The sequence below is a fragment of the Elephas maximus genome, chromosome 15 (genome assembly GCF_024166365.1).
Source record: "Elephas maximus indicus isolate mEleMax1 chromosome 15, mEleMax1 primary haplotype, whole genome shotgun sequence".
Classification (NCBI taxonomy): Eukaryota; Metazoa; Chordata; class Mammalia; order Proboscidea; family Elephantidae; genus Elephas; species Elephas maximus.
Window position 1 is genome coordinate 46,705,538 of NC_064833.1, and position 20,642 is coordinate 46,726,179.

The 20,642-nt window shown below is 40.3% G+C and overlaps 1 protein-coding gene and 1 non-coding gene across 7 annotated transcripts in view; both read left to right on the plus strand.

The window, feature by feature from the left end:
* The first annotated feature begins 4,116 nt into the window (after positions 1–4,116).
* On the plus strand, positions 4,117–4,198 carry TRNAS-AGA (transfer RNA serine (anticodon AGA)). Its single transcript has one exon. It is a non-coding gene; the product is annotated as a tRNA-Ser (tRNA).
* Positions 4,199–4,582: 384 nt separating this feature from the next.
* The window catches only part of CFAP418 (cilia and flagella associated protein 418), a 46,596-nt gene continuing 30,536 nt past the window's right edge, over positions 4,583–20,642 (plus strand). For 3 of the 6 annotated variants that reach the window (XR_007513243.1, XR_007513242.1, XM_049853658.1), the window contains exons 1-4: positions 4,584–4,861; positions 11,485–11,572; positions 13,138–13,202; positions 13,753–13,818. Coding sequence is in view for 4 of the 6 variants with exons in the window: in XM_049853658.1 (XP_049709615.1) it covers positions 4,719–4,861; positions 11,485–11,572; positions 13,138–13,202; positions 13,753–13,818 (362 nt within the window). In the remaining 2 variants the exon portion in view is untranslated. Of the gene's footprint in view, positions 4,862–11,484; positions 11,573–13,137; positions 13,203–13,752; positions 13,819–20,642 lie in introns of all 6 variants that reach the window. The other 3 variants (XM_049853657.1, XM_049853659.1, XM_049853656.1) reach the window with 3 other exon arrangements.

Sequence of the window (20,642 nt, forward strand, 5' to 3'; positions counted from 1 at the left end):
AAGATGTTCCAAGCCTGCAGGCTCCTGATCCTTTTTCAAATTACCAAGATGATAGTATCCCAGTGAGAGTTGTGATTAGTCTAAACTCTCCACAGCTGTGAGAGATGAACGTACAAATTCCAATAAAGATTCTGCATGTTCTGGACTGAATTTACCTACATGACATCGAGGCCTAACTCAGGGACCACTTAAAAGAACTGGAGCTGCCTCAGTGCTATTTCAATTCTTCCACAGCAACAGCCGCTGGGAGACTCACAACTGCTCCAGGCGGATGCCTCCCCTCACAAGAAGGTTGCTGCCCAGCAGTGGGTATTTTTTTAGAAGGCCTGCGAAGTATGGGGAGAAAAGCAGGGCCGAGAAAATTAAACCTAAGTACGTGGGAATTCAAAGAGGCCTTGCAATTCATTATTTGAATAGCCAGGAGGATTATAAAACACCTTGTAACTGAAGGGGTTGGCCTGGAGCTGTGGGGGACAACAGAACCAGCTGTATCACCACCTCTAACTCATTTATAATGGCGCTAGCAAGAACGCAAGCTCAGAGCATTCTTCGATTACTTGGAAAAGCCAACAGGGCTTTGTTTTCTTAATTGGGACACTTTTCCCTAAAATACTTCCTTGGAATACTAAGTGTAATAATATATAGCATGCCCCTTTGATCATTTAATAATTGCATCACCTGAAAGCACTTAGCTGTACTTCTTTATGAAATATCTGACACACTTTTCAACACTGGGAAAGACAACATTGCCTACATACATTAACAATTATGTTGTTGTTAGTTGCCATTCAGTCGATTCCAACTCATGGAGGCCCCATATGTGCCAAGTAGAACTGCTCCATAGGGTTTTCAAGTCTGTGACCTTTCAGAAGCAGTCACCAGGCCTGTCTTCCAAGGCATCTCTGGGTGAGTAGGAACCACCAACCTTTCGAGCACTTAACCATTAGTGCCGCCCAGGGACTCCATATTAACAATTATAGAGATAATAAATAAGATTTCTCACTTTAGAAAACATCAAAGGAATATATAATATTTTTTTCTTTAATCTTCTAATGCAATTTGCATAATATAGAGGAATCTTCTAAAGCCATGTATATGCTCTTTACAATCCATTGTTTAGAATCCACTGAAGCTCACTCTAGTATCACTCCTGACACCTGGAGATGTTTAATAGTACATTATTTACCATTTTACAATTTGTCACACAGCTGTACACATATGTGTCACACTTACGTGTTGTGTGGCATTTTTCCTATAAACTCCGAACTTGACTAAAATGAGGAGACCCACTGGAAAATTTAATGAACTCTAAACGAAATTCTCAAAATGCCAAACTCTGGATGATCTATATCTGGTATTTTATTAAAATGGGGGTGGAAGTGGGGAAGGAGGGAACAAACTCTAATTTTTTTCTAATGTTCTTCAAACAAAACACCACCAGAAACATTTTCTCTTTTCACAGTGTTTCCTGTAAATCTTCTACATGTTAATGGATTCTTTCAACTACTGGTGCATACCACCTCAGATTTCATCTTTTCTAGAGACAAATTAAAACATTAAGCCTGTCAAACTGGATAGCAGGTATCCATTACTTCCCTGGAACCATGGTGCAAGAGCAGCTTCAATATCAAGTACAGGAAGTTAAATGGCTTTTTCCTGTTTTTCTGCTGGAAGCCAGTTTCATGTACACTCACTAGGCTCTGGTTAACCATAACCACCACCACCCACTACTACCCCCAACCAGAAGCTCTTCCACAGAGTCTGAAGCTAGCCCCAGGCCACCCCCAATCTTGGGAACCCTAAGGAGGAAAATAAGGTTGGTGGCAAAGCCAGACTTTAGGTGGCGGTGGGGAGGTAAGGCTTCAAGGAACCTAAACTGAACCCAATCATCAGGTCTGCTGAATGGAAACTCCATCTCCCTCAGAGGACCCAGAACTAAGAGATGATGCACACATAAGGAGATGAAGAAGTTTAAATATATGGAATTGTTTATTTATATGCTGTCTTATTCCCAAAAAAAAAAGGATTTAAAGTAGCCAACAAAATGCACCTGATGTAGGGGAAATTTTTCTTTAAATAGTAAGTAGAGGAAGGATAAAAGCGGTAAAATGCAAGCCAATAGATCCTGGACAGTAATGGCAGGATTCGCAAAGGACCTCTTCAAAGGAGAACAGACCTATGTCCCAGCTCTAACTCCCCTTTCCCAAAGTCAGCCGCAAGGCCGACCTCAAAGAATAGGGTAAACCACAGAAGTTGGTCTTCAACACCTCCTCCTTTTTCAGTATTTGAGATACTGAAATACTTGGCTCCCTCCTGTATTTTCCTCCTTACAAAGTCACCCAGAACCAGATTATTCTGTGCTCCCAGGTTTCCCACTGTGGTGATCCACTAGATTCAGAATCTACCTTCCCCTTCTCTCCTCACCTGCCAAAACACCATACTGATATTATATTCCTTCAAGTCTCCATTCTCTGCTTTTTAGGTACCCACTAGCAAACCTTACAAACCAATCCCTGCTAAGGTGTAATCATGACAGTGAAAATGTATTATCACATTTTAACAGGAGGCAATGCTCTACTGGAAAAAACAAATCTCTAACGGGGAAAGGGAAACCCTGGTGGTACAGTGGTTAGGTGCTACAGCTGCTAATCAAAAGGCCAGCAGTTCAAATCTGCCAGATGCTCCTCGGAAACTCTATGGGGCAGTTCTCTGTCCAATAGGTTTGCTATGGATCAGAATTGACCTGATAGCTATGGGTTTTGGTTTTGATGGGGAAAGGTCAGGAAATGCAAGAAGGCCTTACTGACTCCTCCCTCCATCTACTTGTAGGGCAGTTTTGGTTATTCTCCCACTGCCTGCAGCTTTGTTTCAGCCGTTCGAATCCTAGTATATTGTATGATTTCCTGCTTATCAGTTGTTTTAAGTTGGTTTTTGTTTTTTTCCCAAGTTGCCTTGCTGGGAATATTCAGAATTGTTTTGAAGGTAACATTTAGTGGTACACGGTAAAGGTTTAACAGTCAGTTCTTAGGATGAAAAACTTATGATTTGTACTATTTGTTGATCTCCCTGGTTTAAGTACACCCACCGTGGTGGATTTCAAGGTACTCAAGTGACACCGCTGAATGGGAAATTAAAAAGAACTACGCAATGGCACACCATATACAGTATTTCCACCATACAAATACAATAGATGTAAGTAACCTAAATAGCATAAATTACAGTAAAATGTAGTGAAATAACTAGGATGTGATGAGTTTCGCGTATTACCTTTGTTTTTAATTCAACTGTAAGTTTATATCATTTAATTTTTTTAATGGTTGTGTTTCAGAACTGGCTCACTTAACTGACAAAAATTTAAAGGTGGGCTTTTTTCTAGCAAGCAGGTACCAACAGCTCCAGCACACCACTCCATGCTGCTCTTCAGGGACATTAAGATATTTTGAACAAACTGTAAGTCAAATGAATGACGATAATCATCAGGATCAAACTATCTTCTCAGTTTCCAGTGGTGCCAAGCTCTTTGCTGCCCTATTTTAGAAATACTCAAAGCACAGGTTACACCGCGGACAGTACTTTAGAAATACCAGTAATGACAATAACTTTCATTTGTACTTTCCAAAGTAGTGCCTTTACGGCATGGTAGGACTGTCTGACCCTACATAGTGAATTTAAATAGGTAGGTATTAGTAATTTAGTCCCTCGTGGGTGAAAGGGAGTCCTGGGAGCTGTTTGCCAAAGAGAACGGAGGGGTGGAGCTGGGAGTCACGCGAGAAGACTCAGAGGCTTGTCGGTAGCCTCAGGGTTCCCGGTTCCCTGATTTCGTCAGTGTGCAAGTGGGTGTAAAGTAATATCGGAGTTTTCCTTCCTTTCTCACCGGTTTTTTAAGTTTGGAAATGTGACTGGAACTTCGTTTTCTCTGCTGAAAAAGAAAAGATTGAACGGGATATGCACTGTGTCCTCAACAGCTAAAACTATTAAAAAAAAAAAAACTATTACAGCTATAAAATTCAAATTTGCTATTATCAAACAGAACAGCTTTATACTAATTTTCTCCAGACTCCAAACTTACTTACGTAGAGTGTACATAGATTGTCACTGCCAAAATTGCTAGCAGAAGTAGTCGTGGCCGAGTGGTTAAGGCGATGGACTAGAAATCCATTGGGGTCTCCCCGCGCAGGTTCGAATCCTGCCGACTACGGGAATGTGAAGTTTTGATACACGACATTGGCATTTGTTTTTGTTTCAGAGAGCTCTTCCCCGCTTTTCTGCAGATTATTTAAGGAATTAATGAATGGCTGAAACACAAAGGGGACGCCGAGAGGGCCGGAAGAGGAGTAGACGAGGAAATTGGGAATCGTGTGATTGTGCTTACGACTTAGATCCAGGAGAGGGAGATATGACAGTAACACGCGACAAGCAGGAACAAGGACAAAGACAAGCAAAGCATCTCGGGGTCACACAGGAACAGACAGTTCCGACCTACGGGCTCACGGGGAGCAGGCGCTGCCGAGAGCTCGCGGACCCCCGCGTCCGTAAGCGCAGCTGCGGCGTTAGCGCCCAGGCCCAGTCGCCGCCTCCGGGCGTCCAGCAAGGCGGCGTGCGCATGCGCGAAGCTCGCAGCGGGCGAGGGAGAGGGCGCGCGGCGGGGCCTCACGTTGCCCCTAGAAACCATCCGGCTCTGCGGCTAGGGGAGCTGTAGGGGGACTTGGCGATTCAAGATGGCGAAGGATCTGGACGAGCTCTTGGATGAGGTCGAGTCCAAGTTTTGCAGACCCGACCCACTGAGACTGGGCATGGTCGAGCAGCCCAGAGGCACCCAGAGCAGCGACCGGAGCCGCGCCGACGCGAAAGAGAATCTCAGGTTCTAACGGGCGGGAGGGGTGGGCTGTTCTGGTAAAGCCTGCTCCAGGCCCCAAAGCCGCCCCTCCGCCGCCACACCCAAAAGAAACGTGCCCCCACCCGCGATCTCCGGCTCCCTCTCGAATAGGGCTTGGTCCCCCAACCCCCAGCGTAGCACACATCTCCAACGCCCAATCCTCGGGGATTCTGGCATCTCCTTGCTTCGCCCAGACCCCACGCCCTGCACACCCGGGCGAGCTGGCCCGCGGGTGCCCCCCTCTCAGAGCCCGCGGCTCTCGTCTAGTCTCTTTCACCCGGTCTCCGCCTGACAGTGGGTCCTAATCAGGGGGTCCAGCGTAGGCGCCCCTCTCCTCAGCTCCGACAGGGGTGCACTGACCAGCGCCAGATTTTCCTCAGGGTGTTTGAGCGGTTCTCATCGCCTTGTGGGAGGTGCCCTCGCAGAGACCCTCATCCTATTGCCTCTGACCCCCTTCCCCAGGCCGAGTAACCCTTGGGCCATTTGTTAAGGAAGAAAATGAATCTGTTCGATTCTGTGACGCCATTGCCGATATTTGTTTGTTTAGATCAGGAAGCTGGTGAAATTAGATTGATGATAAAAGGGTTAGATGTTGTGATCATTGTATTAGTCCAACCACCTTCGTTCTCCCCCGAGGCATTCAGGTAAGGGTCCCAGGGAGATCCTAGAGGATCCCAGGCATCTAAATCAAAATTTGGGAACTTTTTTTAAGTCTTGGTTTCTGATCCCAAAAACTATGTTTCAAAATTATTACACTATGTAATCATAATAGGTCTCTCACCTTCTCCTTATCCCCCTGCCCCCCGAAGGAAACAAAATTTTTACATTGAGTATTGCCCTTCAGAATGATGACTTGGAAGGCTCTGCAACAAGTCTTGCTAGAATCTTTTGAAAATTGCTTCTTGCCTAAAAACATTTTGGAAACACTTGTGGAATTACAGTCGCCCCTCAGATATCCGTGGGGAATTTCTTCCAGGACACACCCCCCCCACTCCAAAATCCACGGATGCTTAAGTCCTTTATATAAAATGGCATATGCACATCGTGTATACTTTAAATCATCTCTAGATTACTTACAATACCTAATGTAATACAGGAAACCCTGGTGGCGTAGTGGTTAGGAGCTACAGCTGCTAACCAAAAGGTTGGCAGTTCTAATCCACCATATGCTCCTTGGAGACTCTATGGGGCAGTTCTACTCTGTCCTATAGGGTCGTTGTGAGTCAGAATTCACTGAATGGCAATGGGTGTGGTCTTTTGGTTAATGTAAATACTATGTAAATAGTTGTTATACTGTATTAGGGAATAATAAGAAAAAAAGCCTGTGAATGTTCAGTACAGACCCAACCATCATAGGCTTAACTACGTAGTATACACAAGCAATAACATAACTTTTTTTTCCCCAGATATTTTTGATCCGAGGGTACTTGAGCCCATAGGTGTGGAACCCTCAGGTACAGAGGGCAGACTGTACACAGAGGCAGCTTAGGAACCACCCAAGAAAGTCAGTCTTGTTAATTTATGGCCGAATCCGTGGGAGGTGTGTTTTCTCAGACGTGTTACCCAACTCCACTGCTACCCTATTCACCAGACTTACCTCCGATGACATTTGTCTGTTTATAAAAACTCGCCCTCAGAAGATAAAAGGAGCTCAGAAATAGAAGTTCTAAAAAGTAGTTGAATGCTAGGCAGTATTTTTAAAAAAATAAATTAGAGCCAACTAAAATGACTACTTTAAATGGGCTAAAGCTCATTTGGCTGAATGTTTATGAAAATATCACTGTCATTAACGTGTATATTATTATCTTACATGCTGGAAGCCCTTCCGTACCCATTTCCAGCATATCCACCATCCCTGTCCCACAGGGATGTTACCTTGAGATTATTTGTAGTCTTTTACTTGTGTTTAGAGGCTAGAGAGCTTTCCAGAGCCTGTTCATTTTAGGAAAACTGGCATGCGGAGGGTAGGATGTCTTGCAGCAGGCTGCTGAAAATGGAAAGGGCTGCTCTCCAAGGCTCTCCAAGGGTGGGTCCTCTCCAAGCATGGGTCTTTTAATGCTTCTCTCTGTAGGCTGTTATTGCACGACTGAAATCCATCTATAGTACTTCTAACACCTCATTTGTCGTAGTCACTTACTGCCGCCATGACAGAAATACCACAAGTGGGTAGCTTTAAAGAACAGAAATTTATTTTCTCACAACTTTGGAGGCTAAAAGTCCAAATCAGGGTCTCCTCCTTCTCTATTTCTGTGGGCCTTTCTCATAGTTTCTGGTGTGTGCCAGCAATCTTTGGCATTCCTTTGCTTATAGATAGTTCCTCACATGGCATGGCATCTGTCTTCCCCCTGTGTGTATATGTGTCTATTCTGCTGTTTTTGTAACTCAGAAGTGATTAGGTTTAGGATCCACCCTACTCTGGTAATGGGCTCATTAACATAACAGAAGAAACCCCTATTTCCAGACATTATCACATCCACAGGTACATATTTTGAGGGGACACAAGTCAAACTATAACACCTTCCCACTATTTAGTGTATCATATTTTTCAGTAATACATTTTTAAAAGCTGTAGCCAACCAGTACTATTGTCATTCATGTGTTAAAACTTCATGTTTGTCATCTGGCAATGTAGTTGTAAAGATAAATTATGCAAAAAATAGCAACAAAGGCCCTAAACCCAGTACCAAATATGATCTCTACCTGGTATTTAATGTCAAACATCAAAATTTTGCCATGGGCCACAATTGATGTTTAAAAGCTAGGAACCAATTTATGGCAATTGTATAGCAGTATCCTCTGTCTTTTCCTTAAAAGAGTTAAAATACTGAAATTGGCTCTTAAAATGATAGTTCTGCAAATAATAAAATAAATGCACTACATCTGGATACCAGGAACAACTGCTAACGTAACTGGTCAAAACACATGAAATTTGTTGAAGTGTTCAAAATGATAAAGAAAAATATGTGATTAGTTAAAGAAAAGAAGAGAGACTGATGCGGGTTGAGTGGTACTGTAATAGGAATAAAGTGGTTCAGGATGATACAGATGGGAATATTTAAAGATAATATCATAACTTCCAAGATAATAGCTATAATAATAATCACCAACATTATTGAGTCCTTTCTGTGTGCTAAGTACGTTACATGTATTACTTTATTTAATCACTACAACCCCATGAGGTGCATAATGTTATTATCCCCATTTCACTGACAAAATTGAGGCTTAGAAAAATATAGGTACTTGCCCAAAGTTACACTGCCAAATCCACCAAGGCATGGTAAAATTAGATTTAAAACCAGCTATCTGGTTCCAAAACTTTTATATATACCTCTCGTATTTAATTGTAAGTTTAAGTGTTTAGATTTTATTTTGAATATACTTTTTATTTTCAGCAAAAACTGCATCTTGAATCAAGATTACAATAAGAAGCAGAGTTAGGGAGGAAACCAATGAAAGCTTAACATTTGATTAAGATTATTATAGCATCAAAAAAACAAACTATGAGTTATGAACAAAATGCTGGCACTCTTTTTCTAATTATTCATTACTACAGCAAATCACGGAAACCCTGGTGGCATAGTGGTTAAGTGCTACGGCTGCTAACCAAGAGGTCAGCAGTTCAGATCCGCCAGGCGCTCCTTGGAAACTCTGTGGGGCAGTTCTACTCTGCCCTGTAGGGTCTCTATGAGTTGGAATCGACTCGACGGCAGTGGGTTTGGTTGGGTATAGCATGTCGCAAGTAAGTGTGGTGTTAGTTTCTGTTGAGCTGAGTCATAGTGGCTCCATGTGACAGAATAGAACTGCCCCCACAGGGTTTCCTGGACTATAATTTTACAGGAGCAGATCACCAGGTCTTTTTTCCCCTGGAGCAGCTCATGGGTTCAAATCACTGACCTTCCAATTAGCAGCCCAGCACTTAGCCACTGTGCCACCAGGGCTCCTTAATTAAGTGGTGTTATTGTTGTTTGGTGCTGTCGAGTCACTTCCGACTCATACCAACCCTATAGGACAGAGTAGCATAGCAACCCTATAGGACAGAGTAGAACTGCCCCGTAGAGTTTCCAGGGAGCAGCTGGTGGATTTGAACTGCTAACCTTTTGATTAGCAGCCAAGTTCTTAACCACTATGCCACCAAGGCTCCTAAGTAAGTGTAGACATCCCGAAGTCATATGATCTAGTAACAAACCAGAATATTATGTAAGGTGATGGTTTGGGTGCCTAACAGTACTGATGAGGTTGATAAAGTTTGAATGCATCTGATTCTTGAAGTTGTGAAATTGCATGAGAGAGGAGACCCCAGAGAGTATAGCAACCCTATAGGACAGAGTAGAACTGCCCTGTAGAGTTTCCAGGGAGCGCCTGGCAGATTCAAACTGTCAGCCTTTTGATTAGCAACCGTTGCACTTAACCACTATGCCACCAGGGTTTCCAGTAATATATATATGTATAGTGAAACTAATTACGTAGAAGTCGGAGATAGCATTTTATACCTAGAAGGAGTTTAAAATAGTCATGTAGATCTCATTTTTACAGATAATATATCTGAGGCTTGGAAAGGCTAAATAAACTAGGTCAGTGGTTCTCAGCCAGTCATGATTTTACCATCCAGGGATACCTGGTAATGTCCAGAGACATTTTTAATTGTCCCATCTGGGGAAGGAGTGATACCGGCATCCAGTGGTTTGCTGTTGTTTTGTGCCGCTGAGTTGATTCTGACTCATAGTTACCCTATATGACAGAGTAAAACTGCCGCATGGGGTTTCCTTGTCTGTAATCTTTACAGGAGCAGATCACCAAGTCTTTTCTCCCAAGGAGCAGCTGGTGGGTTCAAACCATGAGCACTTAACCATAGTGCCACCAGGGCTCCGTAGCCAGTGGGCAGAGGCCTGAATTGTTACAAAGCATCCTACAATGCACAGTATAGCCTCCCCCTCCTCCTACCCCCAACCAAAGAATTATTTGGCCCAAAATGTCCATAGTTCCCAAGGTTGAGAATCCTTTATCTAGGTCACCATTTGATGCTAAATCCAATCTACTTACAAACCAAATCCAAATCTATGGCTGTTGAGTTGATTCCAACTCATATTGACCCTATAAAACAAAGTAGAATGGCCCCATAGGGTTTCCAGGGAGCTTCTGGTGGATTCGAACTGCTAACCTTTTGGTTAGCAGCCAATCTCTTAACCACTGCACCACCAGGGCTCCTATCTACTTATAAGAAAGTAGAAATAATGGATATAGACTACTCTTTAGTATTGAGTGAGTGAGAGAGAGTGGCAGCTTCAACAGAAGAGTTTTTTGGAATGTTTTTTTGAAGAAGAAAGACTTGAGCCTACCTGTAAGCCAAGAGAAGAAGCCAGTATAGAGTGAAACATATTAAAGATACAAGTTAGGGAACAACTAAAGAGGCAGAGTCCTGGAGAGAGATCAAATAAGCAATTCAGTATTAGGCAACAGTCTCTGGATTTCCTTGCTCCAGGTTAATTGTTTTACTCCAAGCAATAACAGCAACAAAAAATGTTAAATTCCTGATGTTCAGAAATTTTCGAAGAGTAAATACATTTCTAAAATTTGAGAGTTTCTATCTTCTACTAAAACAAATAATGTAATGGTCCTATGAAGTTGAGGTACAGCATCTGCAACATATTAAACTCTAGAGAGAGTTTGTTTAGTGCCACATAGGTGTATGGACTGCCCTAGATTCCAAGCCTCTCTGCCCACTATGTATATGACCTAGGGCAAGTTCCTGAATCTCTCAGTGTCTGTTTATTCATCTAGAGAACTACAGTAAAACCTGCAAAAGCCAGAACCTGTGTAAGGCGAAAACCTGTCAGAGAAGGAAAACTAAAATATTTTCCACTAAAACGAGTGATAAAAAAGTGGCAAGACTCCACTGTGTCAAAGGTGGAAAATTTTGTGAGGCCCGGGAAAACAAGGCAGTCCTGTCGAGTTCTGGCTCTCCCTGTATATCCCATGTAAAGCCGTAAGACAGTGCCTGACGTATAGTAAGTGTTGGATAAATGTTAGCTATTACATAGAAGTTCTGTTCTGCAGTAGCAGTTTGTGTGCTTTACCTGCAGAAGATAAAGAGGTAGTTAAGATATTTGGTCAAACAAATGGCTTTTTTTTTTTTGGTACTGGTTATATAATTACATAACTTTTGCTCCTCTAGTAAAGGGATACCGTTTTTTTTTTTTTTTTTTTTAGTAAAGGGATATGGTTAGTTCGCTTATAATGGAACCTGTAGGAAAAAAAAATGAGAAAGACTGGTTAAAATTATATTTTGTTTATAATATTGGGTTCTACTTAAAATTGTAAGTATTTTGCATCCTCTAAGTGGTTGATGTAATTTGGAAAAGTACATTCTCAGCTTTCTCTTGAATGTAATGTTTAGCTTGAAATGTTATAAGTGTAGTGATAGTGAAGTACATATGTGACATAGCTGTGTCTTTGTCTCAACAATCTTAGGCTGTCCTTAGCAGGGAAAAAAAATTAATATCATGTTTATTCTTCCATTATCAACTCTAATAATGGACATTATTTAAACAAAACTTTTGATACTGGTTGCTTTATCTGTTCTTAAGCTTTAGGTGTGTTTTCTTTTTCAGATTGACAGACACATTTAAAAAAGCAGAGGATCTTGACAGTCTTATTAATGAAATATTTGAAGAGCCTAACTTTGACAAAAAACCTTTTGTAAGTCAAGTGTTATAAATGTGCAATAATTCTTGCATTGTTTCCAGGTGTATTTAGAATAGTCTGAAAACTTAAAGAAGGCACAAGTAGCTATCTGTAGCCCTCTGAATTCTGAGAAATATAATTATTTAAATAAATTATTCCACTTAGAGTGGTAGAAAAACTAAAATACTAGAAACTCTGGATGTGTGTTTTACTGTTCATTTCTCAGCAAGAATGAGAAATTAGAAAAGGTATCAGAGCAAGAGTCAGCGCACGGATCAAGTTACTCGCTTGTATTTGTCAGCTCTAAGAATACTTTTCTGAAAAATTTCCTGATCTCGTGTCACTTTTATCCCATGAACCAGTGATTAAATCGTCATTTTTTTAATTTTTAAAATGTCTGTGTATATTTGAGCTTTATGATAAGTTCAGAAAATAATATGACAGCCACTTACGTATTTACAGCCCACTACTTTTCTGTATTGGGTGAGGAAAAAAAGATGTCTGTGGATGGCTGGTCCATGCCCACATTGTCCTTGTTGTTAGTTGCCATTGAGTTGATTGCTCAGAGGCCGTATTATGTTCCTGAGAGTACTGTTCCCCACACCCTCTTGCTCTTAGACCCATCCAAGAAAGCCCAGGAATGAACGACAAATGTCACAGTGTTCCTGCTTAGAGCCATAAACCTGAGCCTGGATGTAAGGAAGAATGTGGTACATGAAACGTGTTCCCCAAAACAAGGAGAGAATCATGCACATTATTATTTCTCAGACATGCACCCAAAAGTATTCCAGTTCTCTTTGACATGAAATAAAATAGTGAAGAGAAATCATAAAATCAAATATTTTTACCTCCATTAAATTTTCTAACCCACTAGGTAAAATGAAGACATGTCCCTGCATAGTTTAAATTGCCTTTTCTTCGTCTTACTTCCTCTTCTTGGCGGTGGTCTTAGTGTGTGGTTAGTTTATGTTGTTTGGTACCATATATCGGCTAACACTTAATAAATGCTTGCTAATGATGATGATGTTATGCAACCATATAGGTACTACTGTATAGTTGTGACTAAGTAGCTGTACATTTTCCTTGAACGTCTGTTGGCTGATACCATTCCATTTGATCAAGGTTAATATTCTTGAAGTTACCCAGGAGTTCTGTTAGCTTATTTTTAGTTCAGATGAGTGCCATTCACAGCCTTTAAAATGAGTCTGATTTTTTTTTTTTTTTCTTCCTCAATTGAATTTTTCCAGGATGAAGTTTTAAATAGCAGGTCCTTCATATTAAATCCCAGTATTAACTGAAGAGTTATAAAAGGACTCTAAATCTGTGCGGGCTAATAATGGCAGTATATCAATATCCTAGACTAAAAGTTAGCAAAGTAATTTGAAAATTCCTCAGGGAATTCTACTTCCCTTTTGCCTTTAAAAGGTTTTGGTCATAGTTTTTATTTCAGGAACATAATGATGCCACCAAGATTTTTATTTAAACCATTTAAAAATATTCTTATTATAAAACAAAGAATATTAGTTTTCGTGTTACAGTTCTCTGAAGTTATCTTTGGCCTTTTCTTGTTTTTTTAACAGAAATTAAAGTCTAAATCTTCAGGTAACACATCTGTCAAAGCTTCCATTCAAGGCCTTGGTAAAAGGTAAGTTAAGATTGCTTTGGTAAATTATACACACTGGTGAGCAAACACTATAACCGTAGTCTAGTAGATTTTCTTACCATTTAGACAACAGTGACGTTGAACAACAAAGCACTGGTTGGCTTTCCAGAGAAAAGGCACTAGTAATATCTTCAGTATTTTTGTGATCTGTGACCCCTTAGTGTATAAAGAACTTGAATGAAAGATTATTGCTATTGTAAATAATTTTCTGCCATGCGAAAAAAAAAAAAGTGTGAACAGTTTCTCAGAATTAATGTTCTGTTATATTCTTCAGTATTTACTTTGTCTCTTATATTATTTGGCAAACACATTTTTCTGTGACTCATTTTAACTCCTTGAGTGTTCCTAAATGTACGTGTTATATCCAATAAAGCAGTGATTGTGAGATAAATACCTCTTCTTTGAAACAGTTGGCTTGCTAGGAAAAATACACAGTTTGATTACAAGAACATAGAGTCAACGAGGCTAAATTAACTTCTCATATTTCTTTTTGTTTTATTTCACTTTTCTCCCATCTGTTGAACACATCTAGCTGCAGTCCAGTGTACCTTGGTGGAAGTACTGCTCCATGTGGGATTGGAACAAATATCTCACAGAGGTAGGATATCAGAAATATATTCTACTCTCTTATTAGATTTTTCAGAATTGATGCCCTGTCATTAAAATGTAGTTCTTGTCATCCTGGCATAAATCTGTTTTATAATGAGAAGCATCTTATTAGCCAATTTAAGAACACTTTATTGATATGTTTATTATTCTTAAAAACGAATAACCAAACCCATTGCCATCGAGTCGATTCCAGCTCATAGCGACCCTGTAGGACAGAGTAGAACTGCCCAGTAGAGTTTCCAAGGAGCGCCTGGTAGATTCGAACTGCCGACCTTTTGGTTAGCAGCCATAGCACTTAACCACGATGCCACCAGGGTTTCCTTATTATTCTTAGGGGTTAGCTATTTAAAGCTATGATGTCGGGTGTATATCGGTTATTGTGTTGAGGACTTTTAAAGTCCCACTCAGAGTACCTGGATCACTCCAGTCCCAGCGCAGTTTATGTAGGACACGGAGAGAGTAAACTTCCACATTTCCATTTTTCCTTCCAGGCAGTGAAGCCACTGGGTAAGACAGGTGAAACAATGTGGCTATGTAGCTGCAGGACTCATTACCCACACTGACAAACCAGTCAGCATGGGAAGCTACAAGTGTGCAACACCCAAAAAGTTCTCAAATATAAACACTTGGTTTTACCTATTTACATATTTCAAAAGCAGAAACCCTTCTTTCTTTTTCTCTCCACCCCTTCTTCCACCCATGTTCCCCCCTCAGGACCTCTGTCAGGGCATTCTTACAGTCATGATGCCACCTACCCCAAGCCCATATTAGCCCCATAGTCCTAGCACATCCATATCATAATATGGGGAAACAGATTGCTTTTAAGCAAATCTTTCTACTGTCCTGCTATTTTGGATTCTATTCTTGACAGAAGCCTACTTACGTTAGTTACTTTATTATATTTTTGTCTAGTTATTTCTAAAACACTTATTTTCTGTTTATATATTTATGGAAGAAATGACTAAAATATTTGATTGCATGGTGATAACATTTCTGGAAGGGTAGCTGTTACATTGCGTGATAGAAGAAGGATCTAAAAAGACATTGTTGGGAGAGTTATAGTGGTACTGGTCTAGATCCTTAGAAGCCTGGAAAGAAGGACTATAGGACCAAAGTGAAATTGGGAGTCTGGGGAAGCCTTAAACCAGGAATACCAGGCAACAAATAAGCTAGTATAAATCCACAGGGTGCTGCCTGCCGTGAGTGCTGTAAATAAGAATTGACGGCAGTTGAATCATCATGTGTTGAAGACCGCCTATATGAAGTATTAGAGACACAAACTGCCTATAGAGAAGACCATAGGTTTGTTGCTATCATTCCAGAGTTATCATACCTGAGTTAGCTCAGTTAGACTTGTGTCATTCATTCCCAGAGCTGTTGAGCTCCTAGTCCAAGCCTGTGTCAGGTCATGTATGAATTATAGCAGCAGTGTCCAGTTACCACCCCACTTCCATCTTCTGTCCTTCTCTAGCCTCACCACATAGAGCGTTAGAGATTGTTTGGAGCACCCCTACCCTGTTCAGAAGGAAATGAAAGTTGTCATTTGTCTCACATGAACTCTGAACTCATTGTGTGCTCTGCCAAATTGTTATCCTATTCTTCTTCTTGTCACTTTAGTTCCCTTTCCAGCTAAAGCGTGAGCCCACTCTCCCTAGAACTTCCATTATCATCCTCTACTTTTCACTTTCATTTTTCTGCCTCTGAGCATTGCCACATTTACTCCCTGTTTGGAATGACCCTCCTTCCCAAAGCATGTCCCCTACTGTCTTATCAGCTTAATTCATCTACTTCAGGTTCATATTTTTTTCCTCCTTGGAATTTTCTTGTTTTCAATTTTTTAATATTCATCAAATGCCCACCATGCCCTAGGCCCTGGGCTAGGCACCAGATGCCAAAGAAATATAAAACACTGGCCAGCAGAGGAACAGATAAAGAAGCAAATGATTATAACTGTGGCATTGAGAGGAAGGCCACTGATGACAGCCTGCCTCAGTTCAGCTCCTGAATGTGCCACTTACAAGCTAGGAAGCCTCAGAAACGGATGGTAGCTTCTAAAACCCCAGTTTCCTCATCCATAAAAAAGATACACCCTTCATGGAGGTATTGTAAGGATTAAATTAAATAATGCATGAAAGTTCTACCTACGGTGCAAAAGCAGCTGGCCACTGTAGGTCCACTACACTATAGTTACTTATGTGTCTTTCTCATGCATTAATCCAGTTTTCTCATTATGTTATATCTCAGGGGCAAGAGTTCTATATTCTACTATTTTTTTTTTCCATTTTATCTCAGGATATATATATCAGGGTTTACTTACAGGTACCTTCTGATTTTAAAGATGATCTTTCAGAAAAAGACAATACATTCTGGTTCAGTTCCAAAGAGTAACTGTTTAAGATTTTCTTATATACGATATATTCTTGTGTGTACTTTGACTTAGATCTAGCACAGGAGAGTCTTGTTCCTCATGGAATTTCAGTAGGAAAAATAAGGGCCTGATTTTAAAGCTCGAGGGTCCTATCACATAATATTGGTCCTTGAGAATGCCAGAATCCATCAAACCCCATTCCTATCTTCTGCACAGCTACAGAAGGAGAAAACACATACCATTTGCATGTATATGCATAGGTAAGTGTTTATATTCACGGGTTGTTTCTTCTTCGCCCGCCACAAAGATAGCAGTCATTGACTGCCCTTTTCATAGATCTCACTCATAGAAAGATAAGTACATCCATATTCGTGTACATGTAAAACATTTTATATGTGAAGCATTTTATAGTTTCCAGATCACTTTACATATATATATATATAAGTTCATCTGTTCCATAGATAAAAACCCAAGATCCAGATAAAGCAACAATTTTTAGCACCATTTTTTAAATGAGGAAATTAAGGGACCAGTGTTAAATTCATCAAACACATATCCATTAACCACTTGCTAGGTCCTAGGGATTGAATGAACAAATTGTGGTGAACAGATGGACACTTCATTGCCCTCATGTTTTCAGTCACAGTGAGGAGATAGACTTTAGACAGATAATTCCGTAAATAACTATTTAGTTTCGATGTAATATGTGATATGAAGGGAAAGTACAGGATACAACAAGCATACATAATGGGTACCTGAACTAATACAAAGAGTCTGGAATGCTTCCCTAAGCAAATAACATTTAATTAAACTAAGATATGAAAAATGAGTAGGAGTCAAGCAAAGGGAGAAGACCAATGCAGCCAGAGAGAACACTATGTTGGAAGACCCCTGAGATGGGAAGGAGCTAGGGGTGTTGGAGGAGCAGGGAGCAGCTGGGTGGGCTGGAGCAGAATAAGTAGGAGAAAGAATGGCTCCGGATGGGGCTGGAGAGGTGGCTGAGGAACAGATGATTTAGAGGCCTTTGGTCCTCTGAAGGGTTTTAGAAAAGTGTATCCTAAATGCAGTGGGAAGCCATTGGGCGTTCTGTTTTGTTTTTTAGCAGATGCTGTTTTGTGCTGTCAAGTCAATTCCAACTCAGAGCTACCCTAAAGAATAGAGTAGAACTGCTTACAGGGTTTCCTAGACTGCTGTCCTTACTGGCAGATCACCAGGTGCTTACTCCCACAGAACCACTGGTAGATTGGTTAGCAGCTGAGCACTTAATCATTGTGCCACCACAGCTCCTTGTTTTACCAGATGGGGTAATAGAATCAGATTTGTGTTTATTTTAAAGAGGCATTTTGGCTACTGTGTGAAAATGGATTGGAAGTTAGAGGGGCAAGAAAGGAAAGGACACAGGGAAACCAGGCAGGCAGTATTGCAGTGGCCTAGGAAAGGTGATGGCAGCTGTGACGTCGGTGGTGGTAGTGGTTGTGGGGAAAAGGTGTCACATTTGAAATATGTTTGTTGTTGTTGTTCTTAGGTGCCGTCGAGTCAGTTCTGACTCATAGTGACCCTGTGTACAACAGAACGGAACACTGACCGGTCCTGCAGTATCCTCACAGTCACTGTTATGTTTGAGCCTATTGTTGCAGCCACTGTGTCAGTCCATCTTGTTGAAGGTCTTCCTCTTTTTCATTGACCCTCTACCAAGCATGACGTCCTTCTCCAGGGACTGATCCCTCCTGATAACATGCCCAAAGTATGTAAGACAAAGTCTCGCCATCTTTGCTTCTAAGGAGCACTCTGGCTGTAGTTCTTCCAGGACAGACTTGTTCGTTCTTTTGGCATCCAGAGTATATTCAGTATTCTTCGCCAACACCATAGTTCAAAGGTGTCAGTTCTTCTTCGGTCTTACTTATGCATTGTCCAGTTTTCATATGCGTGTGAGGCAATTGAAAACATCATGGCTTGGGTCAGGTGCACCTCTGTCTTCAAGGTGACACCTTTGCGTTTTAACACTTTAAAGAGATCTTTTACAACAGATAAGTTTAGAATATATAGTTGACAGAATTCAGTGATCAATGTGTCTAGCCCAAAGTCACATAACAAATTATCACAAAGTAAGAGCTCTAATGTGTAACTTGATTCCTAGTTCATTATGCTTTCTACCATACCATTTTACAGAAGGCCGTGTGATATATATTATATATAAGGGAAGAGCCTTACTGCTTTCACTGTTGCAGCTCCTGTTATTTTCATACTCTGCCCAGACAGCAAAACTCTTCAGCCCCACTGGGTAGATCTGACATGATTTTAGTGAAAACCACAGTATCTGGGCAAAATACTGTGGTGGGCTGTATTTTGGGTATTCCCACCATAAACATCTTTAAAATTGTGAAGATTCCGTATATTAGCTCGACAAAAGGACATAGCTTTTGGTGACACCTTCAGATTTGTATTTCCTGAACACTTTAGTGGAGCCCTGTGGTGTAGTAGTTAAGCATTTAGCTGCTAACCAAAAGGTCAGCAGTTCAAATCCACCAGCCACTCCTTGGGAACCCTATGGGGCAGCTCTACTCTGACCTACAGGGTCACTAGGAATTGGAATCAACTGGACAGCAGTAGGTTTTGGTTTGGTTTAGAGAAAAAGATCTGACAATTTATCTCTCGTTGGAATCATGGTTTTATGTTAGACATGCTTTTTTTATGTATTGACTTGACAGCACTGGGTTTCTGGGATGGAACGGAAGTATATTTAAGCCATGAAAATAAGGACTGATTTACATGCCCAGGACATAAAGGAAAAAGTATATTCTACCTGTTTTCCATTTATTTTGTTTGTTTGATTTCTGAATAAAGGTCTGGTTTGAAGGTAATACTGAATGATTTTAGGGTCTTCTACCCAGTGGGCAGAAAGGATGAGTAGTAGCCAGAAGTGTGGTGGCATTAGTAACTGGTGTGCTTGAGACCAACCTGGTATTTTCAAGCCAAATCGAATTACTTGGCTAATTATTTTTTAAACTACTTGCAAGAATGGATTATTCATAGACTGGTACTAATTATGATCTAATAGAGTGAATCGTAGCAGCGGAATGATTTCTTAGCTGCAAGTTAATTTTATTTTTCTCAAAGGACAGTGTTTGTAGGAAAATGTGGTAGTGTGAATAGATTTGAATAAACTACTAAATTTTAAATTAAATTAAAAAGCTGTGTTTAACATTATGGCTGAGATTTTACACATACAAAATGTCAGGAAATTCTAAATTATAGTTCCCACAACAGCAGTAATTCAGCCAAATTGCACATATGTATTAAGGCATTAAAGTTAACACTCTGTACAATCATGTAATAAACTACATATGCATAAGAAAGCAAGTTATGGCAGCTTTGGGAACCATCATTTTGCATTTCCTGACTTGTACATTCAAAATCTTAATTTAAATGTGTAATTGTGTCAAATTTCCACATGTAACAACTTCATAAATTGCTAACAGTTTGAAAGAAAATATGGAATTGTATATGAACCTTATATGTATTTTTAATGTTTCGTTACTGCTATGATTAATAATGTTTTTAAGAAATACAAAGCATTTATTCTCAAAGAAACTTTCAGACAATTTTGAAATCCACGTATCTGAATTTTAGAGGAAAATAAATGTAAAAATCTAAAGGTTTTTTTAAATTATTTTTTAACTGCATAAGTTATTATAGAAAAAAGTAAAAACAAAATCTAAAAATGTATAAAGAGAAAAATAATAATCTCCCTCCCTCCCTTCCTTTCCTACCACTCCCGAGGCAGCCAGTGTCGCATAGTATGTAAACTTCCACGTTCTTAAATGGTCTTCCATGTTCATACAAACTTACAGACACCTATACAGGAATTTGGGGGCTGTTTTCACAAAAATAGGACCACGCTATATATATTACTGTGCTCCGTGCTTTGGGCATCCCTCCAGTCACTAGTCAAATTTAATTCATTCTCTTTATCAACTGCTGAATATTCCATGGGAGCCCTTGTGGTACAGTGGTTAAGACCTACCTACGGCTGCTAACCAAAAGTTTGGCAGTTTGAATCCACCAGCCCCTTCTTGGAAACCCTATGGGGCAGTTCTGCTCTGTCTTGTAGGGCTGCTATGAGTCGGAATCAACTGAACGGCAGCAGATTTGGTTTTGGTAATATTCCATAGTGTGAATATAGTGCATGTTATTCAGTTTTTTTCCCCTTTTGATAGAGTGCAGGTGGTATCCAGTTTTTTATCACTTCAACAATACTGCAGTAAACATTCTTGAAATATATGCTTATGTATCAATGTTTTTATATATATATAATAGTTCCTGATGGCTTGTGCAACAGCTAGGTATACTTTTAATTTTAAAGTAAGGCCAAATTTTTTCTCAAAAGGTTATAGCAGTTTACATAACCAACAGAAAAGTATGAAAGTGTTACTTTTTGCTAATTT